Genomic DNA, 16991 nt, shown 5'->3' with positions numbered 1-16991 from the left:
CTGTCCTCTCTGGGTGGGGGCGGATCTGGATATGTAGTTCTACCCGTTCGGTACCTCTGTTGTTCTCTGCGATCATTCTGCCTCCCAGCAAATCTGCCATATCTAGTGACCGTAGCGTAGCTCTGTCGTCTTTCACGGGAGGGGTAATAATTTCTGCGTGATCGCCACCTGTCTTCGTCCGGGTAGTCATTTCTGCGTATTTGTCTCCCTTCACGGGAGAAAAAGTCTCTTCTTCTGTATGTCTGTCGGTTTTCAGGGGAGGGGTACTCACTTCGGTAATATCTTTCCGGTCTGTCATCTTCATTTCTCCGGTCCCGGTTTGGCCAACCGTACTCCCTGCGACCCCTTCTCCGTTCCACTAGCATCCAGTCATCTTCATCATCAAAATGGGCCGGCATGCTTTTTCCTTTTTTAGCTTAGCTTTAGCTATAACTTCACTATGACACGTGCTAAGTATAGCTAATTGGCTACATGCTAAGGTGAAAGAACGGAGTTTAAAGTGTTGCCCAAAAAGCACTTTTAATTGTATTTCACAGCTACAAAAGCGTAGAAAAGCCAAAATTGCAACGTTTCGGTTTACAATGAAACCTTCAGGCTGGCTTAAGTAAACAAATAAACAATAACTTACAACAAACTGCGTTCTCAATGCGTCAGGTGCAGTCCGAAAATGCACTGTCATAACAGCATTGTAACAATGTATTCAACAGTATCCGGTGCACTGAGCCAATAGAAAAAGTCCTTTCTTGAAATTGGCCGCTCCCCAAAGTAAGGAGCTTTGCCATTGGTCGCACTAGTCCAGTGCTGCGTTCAGAGACATTTAAAGTTTAAATCAGGTTACAGTAATGATATACAAATAACAGAATAAACATTTTTTCCTTTACAAACAAAATAGCATTTCTTCAGAAAATATTTACATGAACACTGGAAACCGTGTTATTTCTTTATTATAAACATTCCTCTTCAGTGGTTTCCTCCTCATCCTGGAAGTGGATCCGTATCCTGTAAAAATGACCCTCTTCTACCTGTTTTTAGATTTATATTAATTATGAGAGAATAGGAATCTAGGGGGCAGATGGAGGCACGGGCTGGTTAGGGGAAACAAGATTATTAAATTCTGTCGCCGAAGGCGGCAGAATTTATGGTGCACAGGCCATCATTGTTTCTGCCCACCAAGAACCCACTCCCACTGTTTATTATATTAAAAAAATATATTTAACATTAGGGGTCAAAAGAGTTAGGGTCAAATAACTAGGTTAGGTTTAGGCATTGGTCCACAAAGGTTAGGTTTAGGATAAAAAAATAAGGGAAAGGGGATAAATAATGAATATAATAATAATAATAGTGTTATAACATGACAATATCCGAGAAAGTGTGAAATAGTATGTGGGAGGATTTGGAACTGGTAATCAGAGATGTTAATTAATTAAATTTTTCGTTAAGGCCTTTGGGATGTCTGGTTTCCAATTTGGAAATCCAAATCCTCTCGGCTCTCCGACGTTCCTGCATTGTCCACCTGGGATTGGTTTGTATCACGGTTGCAGAAACAGCCTGCCAACCATGGGATAAGAAATGCTTCACTAAATGGGTTTGTGTTTTTTTCTTTTTGAGAATATTGTGTTTGTGTTGAGCAAATCTCACTAATATAGTATTTCCTGTCTCCCACATATTGCATTCCACACTTTTTACAAGTTATCAGGTACACACAATTCTTGGAACGAGGGTTACCTGTACATTTGGATAGGAAGACATTTTTATTATAGGAGCTGCGCAACCATTTCAGGTGTTTGAAAAACTGCCCACCACCTCTGGATCTGGGTTGGATCACAGGTGGGATTTTAGCTTTAATTAAATGATCTCTCAGATTTTTGTTTCTCCTAAAAGCTCCAATGACTTCATATTCCCTTAACAATTGTGTTTCCAGTCAGCTTTTGAAAATTGTCCTTAATGACTTTGACCAATTTGGTTGAAGATGGAGAAAACGTGGTCACAAAGGGCAACAGAGGGGAAACCTGAATGGGTTTAGTTGTCAAAAATGATTTGAAGCATTTTCTTAAAAAAGAGCGACAGTACCCTCTGTTGGCCAAAGCGGAGAACAACGTTTTGGTGGCTACTTTGAAATCAGTCTCCTGAGTACAAATCCTGTGAAATCTTAACAGTTGGGATTTAATGAGTCCAGCAAAGGTATGTTTGGGGTGGAAACTGGTCTTAAACAAAAGAGCATGTGTATCGGTAGGTTTAAAAAATACTTTGATGTCTAAAATGTGATTTGTTTGAAAGTTTGGGCCTTTATATGTAGTTGTGTCTAAGAAGTCAATCGAATTTTTGTTGATATTTGATTTTAATTTTATTGATGCATTATGACCGTTCAAGATGATTAGAAAATCCTTAAAATCTGCTTCTGAATATGGCCAGATTCCCCAAATATCATCCAAAAACCTCAGATATTGGATGGGCTTTTTTGGACATTTTTCCAAAGCTGAACTCTCCCATTGAGCCATAAAGATATTGGCATAGGCAGGGGCAAATTTCTTGCCCATTGCCGTTCCTTTTATTTGAAGAAAAAATTCTTTATTGAATTCAAAGTCGTTCCTGGTTAGATTTATTTCTAACAGCTGTAAGAGCTCTTTTTCTGGTCTTTTTTTGTCTGGAAACTTTCTAAATATGTTTCTAACTGCATCTATTCCCTCTTTGATATCAATATTCGTATAGAGACTGTCAATATCTAATGAAAATAGAAAAGAGTCTTCTGGAATCACAAGTTTTTTAACCCTCTCCACAAAGTCATAGGTGTCTTTAATGTAGCTGTCATGTTTTGTGGACAAAGGGTTCAAAAAATGATCTAAATATTCGCTGTGAAGTAAGTTTCACTGTCACAGTCAGAAACTATCGGCCTGCCAGGGGGTATCTGAAATGGAACACTCCAACTGGCAGGATCTTTATGAATCTTTGGTAACATATAGAAAAGTCTCGCCCTGGGTACAGTTGAACCTAATAAATATCTTTTTGTTTAATATTAATGAATTTCTTTATGTACAAGTTATTAATTATTTTCTCCACCATTGGGATAGTTTCCAAATAAATGGGTTTTTCCAATTTAGAATAGTAGGTTTTATCATTGAGTTGTCTGTATCCCTCCTGTAAATATTGATCCCTGTCAAATATGACAATCGCACTGCCCTTATCTGCTGGTTTTATAATTATTTCTTTATTGTTTTTTAGTTCCTGTAAAGCTGCAAGTTCTTCAGGAGTAAGATTGGATTTTACATGGATGGGATGAAAGTGATTTTGAAAAAAATCCTGATCAGCCTTGATAAGGGTAAGTAATTGTGGTGGAAGTTGGCCCACAGAGGCGTCCAATCGGATTTTGGAGTAAAGGGCTGAGACTCTGAAGTGGATTTGTCTTTGTAATATAAAGCCAATTTCACCCTTCGGTGGTATTGTTGTATGTCAAATTTACATTGGAATTTTAACTCTTTACTGTAACCTGTAGTGGGGATAAAATTTAGACCCTTACTAAGTAAGGCACATTGTGCATCCGAAAGCTGGAAGGTTTTGGAAAGATTAATGACACTTTTCACCCCCTCCCGTATACACGGGCTTGTGGGGATGTCTAGTTTACATAATCACTCCAATGTTTAAGCATGTGCATTGCCGTATTTTTAGTCCAATGGACATGATCCCTTTCTGTGTCAAAATTATCCTGTGGCAGAGCAGGAATGTGGTTCTTCAAACCTGTGATGAAGTTGTTCAGGTGTTGCAGTATTCCCTGCTCCTTGGGGGGTAGCCCTAAAGAAAAGTTAATTACTGGAGCGAAGATCTGTGCTTCTGGGAAGAGGTCTTGGGCCGTCTCCAGAGTTCTTTTCAGTTCGGCCACTGGTGTTCTCTTGTCCCTCTGTGACCTATTGCACAAACCAAAAGACAACACAAGTTTCTCAACCGTTACCTCAACGGTGGCTCTGTCCAGGGCGCTCTCAGCGTGGCACCATTTTGCTCGGGAAGGCTGTCAATCTGGACACTTTTAGCTGCAAACGGTGGCATTCTGGCTACATTAGAATCTCCCACTATCACAGATTTCTGTTTAATGTGGAGATTCCAGCCCTGATGTTTTCTAGGTGTATTTGGATGTTTCGTGGTGTGCAGATTTGGACCTCTGGCGAGGAAGGTGATGTAGAAGGTTCTTCCTCCGTCGCCTCCACCTGCAGATGTGTTTGGACGCTAGATCTCAACCTAGAAATGTCAATGGGGTCAAGCTAACACGGTGAGTGGCCGCTGGATCCAGGGATCTCTCACTCTCACCTTGTAGTGGTCTCAAGCTAAATTCCCCTGGTTCATCTCTAATTATCTGGTTCTTTCTATCCAGAGATGGATCAGATTGGGCTGTTCGTAAAAGGGCAGAAGGTGGAGATCAAGAGAGGGAGAGGGAGCCGACGGAGGTTGAAGATTCCTTGAAGGAGCTTCTGGCTCTCCGCCTGCATTTCCTTGTTGCTGTCCGTCGGTCGTGAACTTCTCACCTCTCTCTGTTCCAAAGGTTCCTGTTGGGTCTCCTGAGGATACTCAAGTTCTGACTCTGAACAGAAGCTGTCCCCACCGTCGTCTTCATTAAAGATGGCCGACCACTCTTTATTCAGTTGTGGTTCAGTCATCGTGGCAACCGTTTTGAGAGGTGTGCGTTGAGGAGGAGGTGGAGCATGAACTTCAGCTGTGACTGACCTCTGATTTGCGATGGGAATGCGTGCTCTCGATGGTCCTTCCAGGGGGGATGTAGTCATCGTCCTCCGTTGGTCAGAAAGATTCCTTTCAGTCAGTCCTCTGGTGTCAGACCCTCCTCTGGTTGAACCTCTGCTCCCTTGTGGTTCTCTGGTTGGCTCTGAGGTGGATGTTCTCCTGCTTAATAATGTGGAAGATTCACCTGTGATTTGTGTCTCCCGTTCTCGTCTGGTCCTCAGAGCAGGTTGTTGGTGCCTCATCTGTTGATCTCAAGTCCGCCATCTTAGCAACAATCACTGCTTGGGTTTGGTCCAGTGTCACCTCAGTGAGTCAGCGACCAAAGTATCTTCATTCCCAAGATGCTGCAAATTCAAAAGTGGGGCGCCAGTCATCTGTGGATAACTGAGAGAGGATTTGGACTTCCTTCTCCAAATTGAAATTATAATGATCTCGTAGAATAGTAACTGTAGTTTCTGTCCAGTTTTTAGCATTTTCTTCAATCAAAGTCTGTGTGTCCTTGTTGGGCATTGCTGGTTTAACAAAAGTGGCTAAATTTTGAGCCATCTTTTTCAAAGATGGAGGATAGTCTTTCTTTGAAACATTGTTAAGGTGATGGACAGACTTTATCAATTTATGGATGACACGAACCTTTTGTAGAAAATCTGTATCATCAGATTGAATCCGATCCGTCTGGGTTCTGTTCCGTTGTCTAGGAGACGGGTTGAAGTATCTTCTCCTCCTGTTTGGGTTTCGATCCTCTCCTTCATCTCGTCCCCTCATCCATCTGTCCTCTCTGGGTGGACGGCGGATCTGGATATGTAGTTCTACCCGTTCGGTACCTCTGTTGTTCTCTCTGCGATCATTCTGCCTCCCAGCAAATCTGCCATATCTAGTGACCGTGGCGTAGCTCTGTCGTCTTTCACGGGAGGGTAATAATTTCTGCGTGATCGCCACCTGTCTTCGTCCGGGTAGTCATTTCTGCGTATTTGTCTCCCTTCACGGGAGAAAAAGTCTCTTCTTCTGTATGTCTGTCGGTTTTCAGGGGAGGGGTACTCACTTCGGTAATATCTTTCCGGTCTGTCATCTTCATTTCTCCGGTCCCGGTTTGGCCAACCGTACTCCCTGCGACCCCTTCTCCGTTCCACTAGCATCCAGTCATCTTCATCATCAAAATGGGCCGGCATGCTTTTTCCTTTTTTAGCTTAGCTTTAGCTATAACTTCACTATGACACGTGCTAAGTATAGCTAATTGGCTACATGCTAAGGTGAAAGAACGGAGTTTAAAGTGTTGCCCAAAAGCACTTTTAATTGTATTTCACAGCTACAAAAGCGTAGAAAAAGCCAAAATTGCAACGCGTTCGGTTTACAATGAAACCTTCGTCAGGCTGGCTTAAGTAAACAAATAAACAATAACTTACAACAAACTGCGTTCTCAATGCGTCAGGTGCAGTCCGAAAATGCACTGTCATAACAGCATTGTAACAATGTATTCAACAGTATCCGGTGCACTGAGCCAATAGAAAAAGTCCTTTCTTGAAATTGGCCGCTCCCCAAAGTAAGGAGCTTTGCCATTGGTCGCACTAGTCCAGTGCTGCGTTCAGAGACATTTAAAGTTTAAATCAGGTTACAGTAATGATATACAAATAACAGAATAAACATTTTTTCCTTTACAAACAAAATAGCATTTCTTCAGAAAATATTTACATGAACACTGGAAACCGTGTTATTTCTTTATTATAAACATTCCTCTTCAGTGGTTTCCTCCTCATCCTGGAAGTGGATCCGTATCCTGTAAAAATGACCCTCTTCTACCTGTTTTTAGATTTATATTAATTATGAGAGAATAGGAATCTAGGGGGCAGATGGAGGCACGGGCTGGTTAGGGGAAACAAGATTATTAAATTCTGTCGCCGAAGGCGCAGAATTTATAATTACTGAGCCATCATTGTTTCTGCCCAAAGAACCCACTCCCACTGTTTATTATATTAAAAAATATATTTAACATTAGGGGTCAAAAGAGTTAGGGTCAAATAACTAGGTTAGGTTTAGGCATTGGTCCACAAAGGTTAGGTTTAGGATAAAAAATAAGGAAAGGGGATAAATAATGAATATAATAATAATAATAGTGTTATAACATGACAATATCCGAGAAAGTGTGAAATAGTATGTGGGAGGATTTGGAACTGGTAATCAGAGATGTTAATTAATTAAATTTTTCGTTAAGGCCTTTGGGATGTCTGGTTTCCAATTTGGAAATCCAAATCCTCTCGGCTCTCCGACGTTCCTGCATTGTCCACCTGGGATTGGTTTGTATCACGGTTGCAGAAACAGCCTGCCAACCATGGGATAAGAAATGCTTCACTAAATGGGTTTGTGTTTTTTTCTTTTTGAGAATATTGTGTTTGTGTTGAGCAAATCTCACTAATATAGTATTTCCTGTCTCTCCCACATATTGCATTCCACACTTTTTACAAGTTATCAGGTACACACAATTCTTGGAACGAGGGTTACCTGTACATTTGGATAGGAAGACATTTTTATTATAGGAGCTGCAACCATTTCAGGTGTTTGAAAAACTGCCCACCACCTCTGGATCTGGGTTGGATCACAGGTGGGATTTTAGCTTTAATTAAATGATCTCTCAGATTTTTGTTTCTCCTAAAAGCTCCAATGACTTCATATTCCCTTAACAATTGTGTTTCCCGAGTCAGCTTTTGAAAATTGTCCTTAATGACTTTGACCAATTTGGTTGAAGATGGAGAAAACGTGGTCACAAAGGGCAACAGAGGGGAAACCTGAATGGGTTTAGTTGTCAAAAATGATTTGAAGCATTTTCTTAAAAAAGAGCGACAGTACCCTCTGTTGGCCAAAGCGGAGAACAACGTTTTGGTGGCTACTTTGAAATCAGTCTCCTGAGTACAAATCCTGTGAAATCTTAACAGTTGGGATTTAATGAGTCCAGCAAAGGTATGTTTGGGGTGGAAACTGGTCTTAAACAAAAGAGCATGTGTATCGGTAGGTTTAAAAAATACTTTGATGTCTAAAATGTGATTTGTTTGAAAGTTTGGGCCTTTATATGTAGTTGTGTCTAAGAAGTCAATCGAATTTTTGTTGATATTTGATTTTAATTTTATTGATGCATTATGACCGTTCAAGATGATTAGAAAATCCTTAAAATCTGCTTCTGAATATGGCCAGATTCCCCAAATATCATCCAAAAACCTCAGATATTGGATGGGCTTTTTTGGACATTTTTCCAAAGCTGAACTCTCCCATTGAGCCATAAAGATATTGGCATAGGCAGGGGCAAATTTCTTGCCCATTGCCGTTCCTTTTATTTGAAGAAAAAATTCTTTATTGAATTCAAAGTCGTTCCTGGTTAGATTTATTTCTAACAGCTGTAAGAGCTCTTTTTCTGGTCTTTTTTTGTCTGGAAACTTTCTAAATATGTTTCTAACTGCATCTATTCCCTCTTTGATATCAATATTCGTATAGAGACTGTCAATATCTAATGAAAATAGAAAAGAGTCTTCTGGAATCACAAGTTTTTTAACCCTCTCCACAAAGTCATAGGTGTCTTTAATGTAGCTGTCATGTTTTGTGGACAAAGGGTTCAAAAAATGATCTAAATATTCCGCTGTGAAGTAAGTTTCACTGTCACAGTCAGAAACTATCGGCCTGCCAGGGGGTATCTGAAATGGAACACTCCAACTGGCAGGATCTTTATGAATCTTTGGTAACATATAGAAAAGTCTCTGGGTACAGTAGAACCTAATAAATATCTTTTTTGTTTAATATTAATGAATTTCTTTATGTACAAGTTATTAATTATTTTCTCCACCATTGGGATAGTTTCCAAATAAATGGGTTTTTCCAATTTAGAATAGTAGGTTTTATCATTGAGTTGTCTGTATCCCTCCTGTAAATATTGATCCCTGTCAAATATGACAATCGCACTGCCCTTATCTGCTGGTTTTATAATTATTTCTTTATTGTATTTTAGTTCCTGTAAAGCTGCAAGTTCTTCAGGAGTAAGATTGGATTTTACATGGATGGGATGAAAGTGATTTTGAAAAAATCCTGATCAGCCTTGATAAGGGTAAGTAATTGTGGTGGAAGTTGGCCCACAGAGGCGTCCAATCGGATTTTGGAGTAAAGGGCTGAGACTCTGAAGTGGATTTGTCTTTGTAATATAAAGCCAATTTCACCCTTCGTGGTATTGTTGTATGTCAAATTTACATTGGAATTTTAACTCTTTACTGTAACCTGTAGTGGGGATAAAATTTAGACCCTTACTAAGTAAGGCACATTGTGCATCCGAAAGCTGGAAGGTTTTGGAAAGATTAATGACACTTTTCACCCCTCCGTATACACGGGCTTGTGGGGATGTCTAGTTTACATAATCACTCCAATGTTTAAGCATGTGCATTGCCGTATTTTTAGTCCAATGGACATGATCCCTTTCTGTGTCAAAATTATCCTGTGGCAGAGCAGGAATGTGGTTCTTCAAACCTGTGATGAAGTTGTTCAGGTGTTGCAGTATTCCCTGCTCCTTGGGGGGTAGCCCTAAAGAAAAGTTAATTACTGGAACGAAGATCTGTGCTTCTGGGAAGAGGTCTTGGGCCGTCTCCAGAGTTCTTTTCAGTTCGGCCACTGGTGTTCTCTTGTCCCTCTGTGACCTATTGCACAAACCAAAAGACAACACAAGTTTCTCAACCGTTACCTCAACGGTGGCTCTGTCCAGGGCGCTCTCAGCGTGGCACCATTTTGCTCGGGAAGGCTGTCAATCTGGACACTTTTAGCTGCAAACGGTGGCATTCTGGCTACATTAGAATCTCCCACTATCACAGATTTCTGTTTAATGTGGAGATTCCAGCCCTGATGTTTTCTAGGTGTATTTGGATGTTTCGTCCGGTGTGCAGATTTGGACCTCTGGCGAGGAAGGTGATGTAGAAGGTTCTTCCTCCGCCTCCACCTGCAGATGTGTTTGGACGCTAGATCTCAACCTAGAAATGTCAATGGGGGTCAAGCTAACACGGTGAGTGGCCGCTGGATCCAGGGATCTCTCACTCTCACCTTGTAGTGGTCTCAAGCTAAATTCCCCTGGTTCATCTCTAATTATCTGGTTCTTTCTATCCAGAGATGGATCAGATTGGGCTGTTCGTAAAAGGGCAGAAGGTGGAGATCGAAGAGAGGGAGAGGGAGCCGACGGAGGTTGAAGATTCCTTGAAGGAGCTTCTGGCTCTCCGCCTGCATTTCCTTGTTGCTGTCCGGTCGGTCGTGAACTTCTCACCTCTCTCTGTTCCAAAGGTTCCTGTTGGGTCTCCTGAGGATACTCAAGTTCTGACTCTGAACAGAAGCTGTCCCCACCGTCGTCTTCATTAAAGATGGCCGACCACTCTTTATTCAGTTGTGGTTCAGTCATCGTGGCAACCGTTTTGAGAGGTGTGCGTTGAGGAGGAGGTGGAGCATGAACTTCAGCTGTGACTGACCTCTGATTTGCGATGGGAATGCTCTCGATGGTCCTTCCAGGGGGGATGTAGTCATCGTCCTCCGTTGGTCAGAAAGATTCCTTTCAGTCAGTCCTCTGGTGTCAGACCCTCCTCTGGTTGAACCTCTGCTCCCTTGTGGTTCTCTGGTTGGCTCTGAGGTGGATGTTCTCCTGCTTAATAATGTGGAAGATTCACCTGTGATTTGTGTCTCCGTTCTCGTCTGGTCCTCAGAGCAGGTTGTTGCGGTGCCTCATCTGTTGATCTCAAGTCCGCCATCTTAGCAACAATCACTGCTTGGGTTTGGTCCAGTGTCTCCTCAGTGAGTCTGCGACCAAAGTTTCTTCTTGCCCAAGATGCTGCAATTTCAAAAGGGGGGCGCCAGTCATCTGTGGATAACTGAGAGAGGATTTGGACTTCCTTCTCCAAATTGAAATTATAATGATCTCGTAGAATAGTAACTGTAGTTTCTGTCCAGTTTTTAGCATTTTCTTCAATCAAAGTCTGTGTGTCCTTGTTGGGCATTGCTGGTTTAACAAAAGTGGCTAAATTTTGAGCCATCTTTTTCAAAGATGGAGGATAGTCTTTCTTTGAAACATTGTTAAGGTGATGGACAGACTTTATCAATTTATGGATGACACGAACCTTTTGTAGAAAATCTGTATCATCAGATTGAATCCGATCCGTCTGGGTTCTGTTCCGTTGTCTAGGAGACGGGTTGAAGTATCTTCTCCTCCTGTTTGGGTTTCGATCCTCTCCTTCATCTCGTCCCCTCATCCATCTGTCCTCTCTGGGTGGACGGGGGCGCGGATCTGGATATGTAGTTCTACCCGTTCGGTACCTCTGTTGTTCTCTGCGATCATTCTGCCTCCCAGCAAATCTGCCATATCTAGTGACCGTAGCGTAGCTCTGTCGTCTTTCACGGGAGGGGTAATAATTTCTGCGTGATCGCCACCTGTCTTCGTCCGGGTAGTCATTTCTGCGTATTTGTCTCCCTTCACGGGAGAAAAAGTCTCTTCTTCTGTATGTCTGTCGGTTTTCAGGGGAGGGGTACTCACTTCGGTAATATCTTTCCGGTCTGTCATCTTCATTTCTCCGGTCCCGGTTTGGCCAACCGTACTCCCTGCGACCCCTTCTCCGTTCCACTAGCATCCAGTCATCTTCATCATCAAAATGGGCCGGCATGCTTTTTCCTTTTTTAGCTTAGCTTTAGCTATAACTTCACTATGACACGTGCTAAGTATAGCTAATTGGCTACATGCTAAGGTGAAAGAACGGAGTTTAAAGTGTTGCCCAAAAAGCACTTTTAATTGTATTTCACAGCTACAAAAAGCGTAGAAAAAGCCAAAATTGCAACGTTTCGGTTTACAATGAAACCTTCGTCAGGCTGGCTTAAGTAAACAAATAAACAATAACTTACAACAAACTGCGTTCTCAATGCGTCAGGTGCAGTCCGAAAATGCACTGTCATAACAGCATTGTAACAATGTATTCAACAGTATCCGGTGCACTGAGCCAATAGAAAAAGTCCTTTCTTGAAATTGGCCGCTCCCCAAAGTAAGGAGCTTTGCCATTGGTCGCACTAGTCCAGTGCTGCGTTCAGAGACATTTAAAGTTTAAATCAGGTTACAGTAATGATATACAAATAACAGAATAAACATTTTTTCCTTTACAAACAAAATAGCATTTCTTCAGAAAATATTTACATGAACACTGGAAACCGTGTTATTTCTTTATTATAAACATTCCTCTTCAGTGGTTTCCTCCTCATCCTGGAAGTGGATCCGTATCCTGTAAAAATGACCCTCTTCTACCTGTTTTTAGATTTATATTAATTATGAGAGAATAGGAATCTAGGGGGCAGATGGAGGCACGGGCTGGTTAGGGGAAACAAGATTATTAAATTCTGTCGAAAGCGCAGAATTTATGGTGCACAGGCCATCATTGTTTCTGCCACCAATTAAGAACCCACTCCCACTGTTTATTATATTAAAAAATATATTTAACATTAGGGGTCAAAAGAGTTAGGGTCAAATAACTAGGTTAGGTTTAGGCATTGGTCCACAAAGGTTAGGTTTAGGATAAAAAATAAGGGAAAGGGGATAAATAATGAATATAATAATAATAATAGTGTTATAACATGACAATATCCGAGAAAGTGTGAAATAGTATGTGGGAGGATTTGGAACTGGTAATCAGAGATGTTAATTAATTAAATTTTTCGTTAAGGCCTTTGGGATGTCTGGTTTCCAATTTGGAAATCCAAATCCTCTCGGCTCTCCGACGTTCCTGCATTGTCCACCTGGGATTGGTTTGTATCACGGTTGCAGAAACAGCCTGCCAACCATGGGATAAGAAATGCTGCACTAACTGGGGTTGTGTTTTTTCTTTTTGAGAATATTGTGTTTGTGTTGAGCAAATCTCACTAATATAGTATTTCCTGTCTCCCACATATTGCATTCCACACTTTTTACAGTTATCAGGTACACACAATTCTTGGAACGAGGGTTACCTGTACATTTGGATAGGAAGACATTTTTATTATAGGAGCTGCAACCATTTCAGGTGTTTGAAAACTGCCCACCACCTCTGGATCTGGGTTGGATCACAGGTGGGATTTTAGCTTTAATTAAATGATCTCTCAGATTTTTGTTTCTCCTAAAAGCTCCAATGACTTCATATTCCCTTAACAATTGTGTTTCCAGTCAGCTTTTGAAAATTGTCCTTAATGACTTTGACCAATTTGGTTTACTTTGGAGAAAACGTGGACACAAAGGGAAACTGAGGGGAAACCTTAATGGTTTTAGTTTTCAAAAATGTTTTGAAGCATTTTCTTAAAAACGAGCGACAGTACCCTCTGTTGGCCAAAGCGGAGAACAACGTTTTGGTGGCTACTTTGAAATCAGTCTCCTGAGTACAAATCCTGTGAAATCTTAACAGTTGGGATTTAATGAGTCCAGCAAAGTTATGTTTGGGGTGGAAACTGGTCTTAAACAAAAGAGCATTTGTAACGGTAGGTTTAAAAATACTTTGATGTCTAAAATGTGATTTGTTTGAAAGTTTGGGCCTTTATATGTAGTTGTGTCTAAGAAGTCAATAGATTTTTTGTTTATTTTTGATTTTAATTTTATTGATGCATTATGACCGTTCAAGATGATTAGAAAATCCTTAAAATCTGCTTCTGAATATGGCCAGATTCCCCAAATATCATCCAAAACCTCAGATATTGGATGGGCTTTTTGGACATTTTTCCAAAGCTGAACTCTCCCATTGAGCCATAAAGATATTGGCATAGGCAGGGGCAAATTTCTTGCCCATTGCCGTTCCTTTTATTTGAAGAAAAATTCTTTATTGAATTCAAAGTCGTTCCTGGTTAGATTTATTTCTAACAGCTGTAAGAGCTCTTTTTCTGGTCTTTTTTGTCTGGAAACTTTCTAAATATGTTTCTAACTGCATCTATTCCTCTTTGATATCAATATTCGTATAGAGACTGTCAATATCTAATGAAAATAGAAAAGAGTCTTCTGGAATCACAAGTTTTTTAACCCTCTCCACAAAGTCATAGGTGTCTTTAATGTAGCTGTCATGTTTTGTGGACAAAGGGTTCAAAAAATGATCTAAATATTCCGCTGTGAAGTAAGTTTCACTGTCACAGTCAGAAACTATCGGCCTGCCAGGGGGTATCTGAAATGGAACACTCCAACTGGCAGGATCTTTATGAATCTTTGGTAACATATAGAAAAGTCCCCTGGGTACAGTTGAACCTAATAAATATCTTTTTGTTTAATATTAATGAATTTCTTTATGTACAAGTTATTAATTATTTTCTCCACCATTGGGATAGTTTCCAAATAAATGGGTTTTTCCAATTTAGAATAGTAGGTTTTATCATTGAGTTGTCTGTATCCCTCCTGTAAATATTGATCCCTGTCAAATATGACAATCGCACTGCCCTTATCTGCTGGTTTTATAATTATTTCTTTATTGTTTTTTAGTTCCTGTAAAGCTGCAAGTTCTTCAGGAGTAAGATTGGATTTTACATGGATGGGATGAAAGTGATTTTGAAAAAAATCCTGATCAGCCTTGATAAGGGTAAGTAATTGTGGTGGAAGTTGGCCCACAGAGGGCGTCCAATCGGATTTTGGAGTAAAGGGCTGAGACTCTGAAGTGGATTTGTCTTTGTAATATAAAGCCAATTTCACCCTTCGGTGGTATTGTTGTATGTCAAATTTACATTGGAATTTTAACTCTTTACTGTAACCTGTAGTGGGGATAAAATTTAGACCCTTACTAAGTAAGGCACATTGTGCATCCGAAAGCTGGAAGGTTTTGGAAAGATTAATGACACTTTTCACCCCCTCCCGTATACACGGGCTTGTGGGGATGTCTAGTTTACATAATCACTCCAATGTTTAAGCATGTGCATTGCCGTATTTTTAGTCCAATGGACATGATCCCTTTCTGTGTCAAAATTATCCTGTGGCAGAGCAGGAATGTGGTTCTTCAAACCTGTGATGAAGTTGTTCAGGTGTTGCAGTATTCCCTGCTCCTTGGGGGGTAGCCCTAAAGAAAAGTTAATTACTGGAACGAAGATCTGTGCTTCTGGGAAGAGGTCTTGGGCCGTCTCCAGAGTTCTTTTCAGTTCGGCCACTGGTGTTCTCTTGTCCCTCTGTGACCTATTGCACAAACCAAAAGACAACACAAGTTTCTCAACCGTTACCTCAACGGTGGCTCTGTCCAGGGCGCCTCAGCGTGGCACCATTTTGCTCCGGGAAGGCTGTCAATCTGGACACTTTTAGCTGCAAACGGTGGCATTCTGGCTACATTAGAATCTCCCACTATCACAGATTTCTGTTTAATGTGGAGATTCCAGCCCTGATGTTTTCTAGGTGTATTTGGATGTTTCGTCGGTGTGCAGATTTGGACCTCTGGCGAGGAAGGTGATGTAGAAGGTTCTTCCTCCGTCGCCTCCACCTGCAGATGTGTTTGGACGCTAGATCTCAACCTAGAAATGTCAATGGGGGTCAAGCTAACACGGTGAGTGGCCGCTGGATCCAGGGATCTCTCACTCTCACCTTGTAGTGGTCTCAAGCTAAATTCCCCTGGTTCATCTCTAATTATCTGGTTCTTTCTATCCAGAGATGGATCAGATTGGGCTGTTAAAAAGGGCAGAAGGTGGAGATCAAGAGAGGGAGAGGGAGCCGACGGAGGTTGAAGATTCCTTGAAGGAGCTTCTGGCTCTCCGCCTGCATTTCCTTGTTGCTGTCCGGTCGTGAACTTCTCACCTCTCTCTGTTCCAAAGGTTCCTGTTGGGTCTCCTGAGGATACTCAAGTTCTGACTCTGAACAGAAGCTGTCCCCACCGTGCCTTTCATTAAAGATGGCCGACCACTCTTTATTCAGTTGTGGTTCAGTCATCGTGGCAACCGTTTTGAGAGGTGTGCGTTGAGGAGGAGGTGGAGCATGAACTTCAGCTGTGACTGACCTCTGATTTGCGATGGGAATGCGTGCTCTCGATGGTCCTTCCAGGGGGGATGTAGTCATCGTCCTCCGTTGGTCAGAAAGATTCCTTTCAGTCAGTCCTCTGGTGTCAGACCCTCCTCTGGTTGAACCTCTGCTCCCTTGTGGTTCTCTGGTTGGCTCTGAGGTGGATGTTCTCCTGCTTAATAATGTGGAAGATTCACCTGTGATTTGTGTCTCCCGTTCTCGTCCTGGTCCTCAGAGCAGGTTGTTGCGGTGCCTCATCTGTTGATCTCAAGTCCGCCATCTTAGCAACAATCACTGCTTGGGTTTGGTCCAGTGTCTCCTCAGTGAGTCTGCGACCAAAGTTTCTTCTTGCCCAAGATGCTGCAATTTCAAAAGGGGGGCGCCAGTCATCTGTGGATAACTGAGAGAGGATTTGGACTTCCTTCTCCAAATTGAAATTATAATGATCTCGTAGAATAGTAACTGTAGTTTCTGTCCAGTTTTTAGCATTTTCTTCAATCAAAGTCTGTGTGTCCTTGTTGGGCATTGCTGGTTTAACAAAAGTGGCTAAATTTTGAGCCATCTTTTTCAAAGATGGAGGATAGTCTTTCTTTGAAACATTGTTAAGGTGATGGACAGACTTTATCAATTTATGGATGACACGAACCTTTTGTAGAAAATCTGTATCATCAGATTGAATCCGATCCGTCTGGGTTCTGTTCCGTTGTCTAGGAGACGGGTTGAAGTATCTTCTCCTCCTGTTTGGGTTTCGATCCTCTCCTTCATCTCGCCCCTCATCCATCTGTCCTCTCTGGGTGGACGGGGCGCCGGATCTGGATATGTAGTTCGACCCGTTCGGTACCTCTGTTGTTCTCTGCGATCATTCTGCCTCCCAGCAAATCTGCCATATCTAGTGACCGTAGCGTAGCTCTGTCGTCTTTCACGGGAGGGGTAATAATTTCTGCGTGATCGCCACCTGTCTTCGTCCGGTAGTCATTTCTGCGTATTTGTCTCCCTTCACGGGAGAAAAGTCTCTTCTTCTGTATGTCTGTCGGTTTTCAGGGAGGGGTACTCACTGCAAATATCTTTCCGGTCTGTCATCTTCATTTCTCCGGTCCCGGTTTGGCCAACCGCATTCTCGACCCTTCTCCGCTTCCACTAGCATCCAGTCATCTTCATCATCAAAATGGGCGGCATGCTTTTTCCTTTTTTAGCTTAGCTTTAGCTATAACTTCACTATGACACGTGCTAAGTATAGCTAATTGGCTACATGCTAAGGTGAAAGAACGGAGTTTAAAGTGTTGCCCAAAAAGCACTTTTAATTGTATTT

The 16991-nt window shown here is 41.7% G+C and overlaps 1 protein-coding gene across 1 annotated transcript; it reads right to left on the bottom strand.

Annotated features, from left to right (window-relative positions):
- Positions 1-10419: 10419 nt before the first annotated feature.
- On the bottom strand, positions 10420-12095 carry LOC122827648 (pre-mRNA-splicing factor cwc25-like). Its single transcript, XM_044110545.1, has 2 exons — positions 10842-12095; positions 10420-10555 (listed from the first exon to the last, which is right to left on the bottom strand). The coding sequence occupies exons 1-2, from the start codon at positions 11379-11381 to the stop codon at positions 10487-10489; spliced, it is 609 nt and encodes a 202-aa protein (XP_043966480.1). The 5' UTR covers positions 11382-12095; the 3' UTR covers positions 10420-10486.
- Between the last annotated feature and the right edge of the window lie 4896 nt (positions 12096-16991).

The sequence above is a fragment of the Gambusia affinis genome, unplaced genomic scaffold (genome assembly GCF_019740435.1).
Source record: "Gambusia affinis unplaced genomic scaffold, SWU_Gaff_1.0 Scaffold5, whole genome shotgun sequence".
In the NCBI taxonomy this organism is placed as follows: Eukaryota; Metazoa; Chordata; class Actinopteri; order Cyprinodontiformes; family Poeciliidae; genus Gambusia; species Gambusia affinis.
The sequence above is the reverse complement of the archived record's forward strand: the minus strand, read 5'-3'. Positions and strand labels throughout refer to the sequence as shown.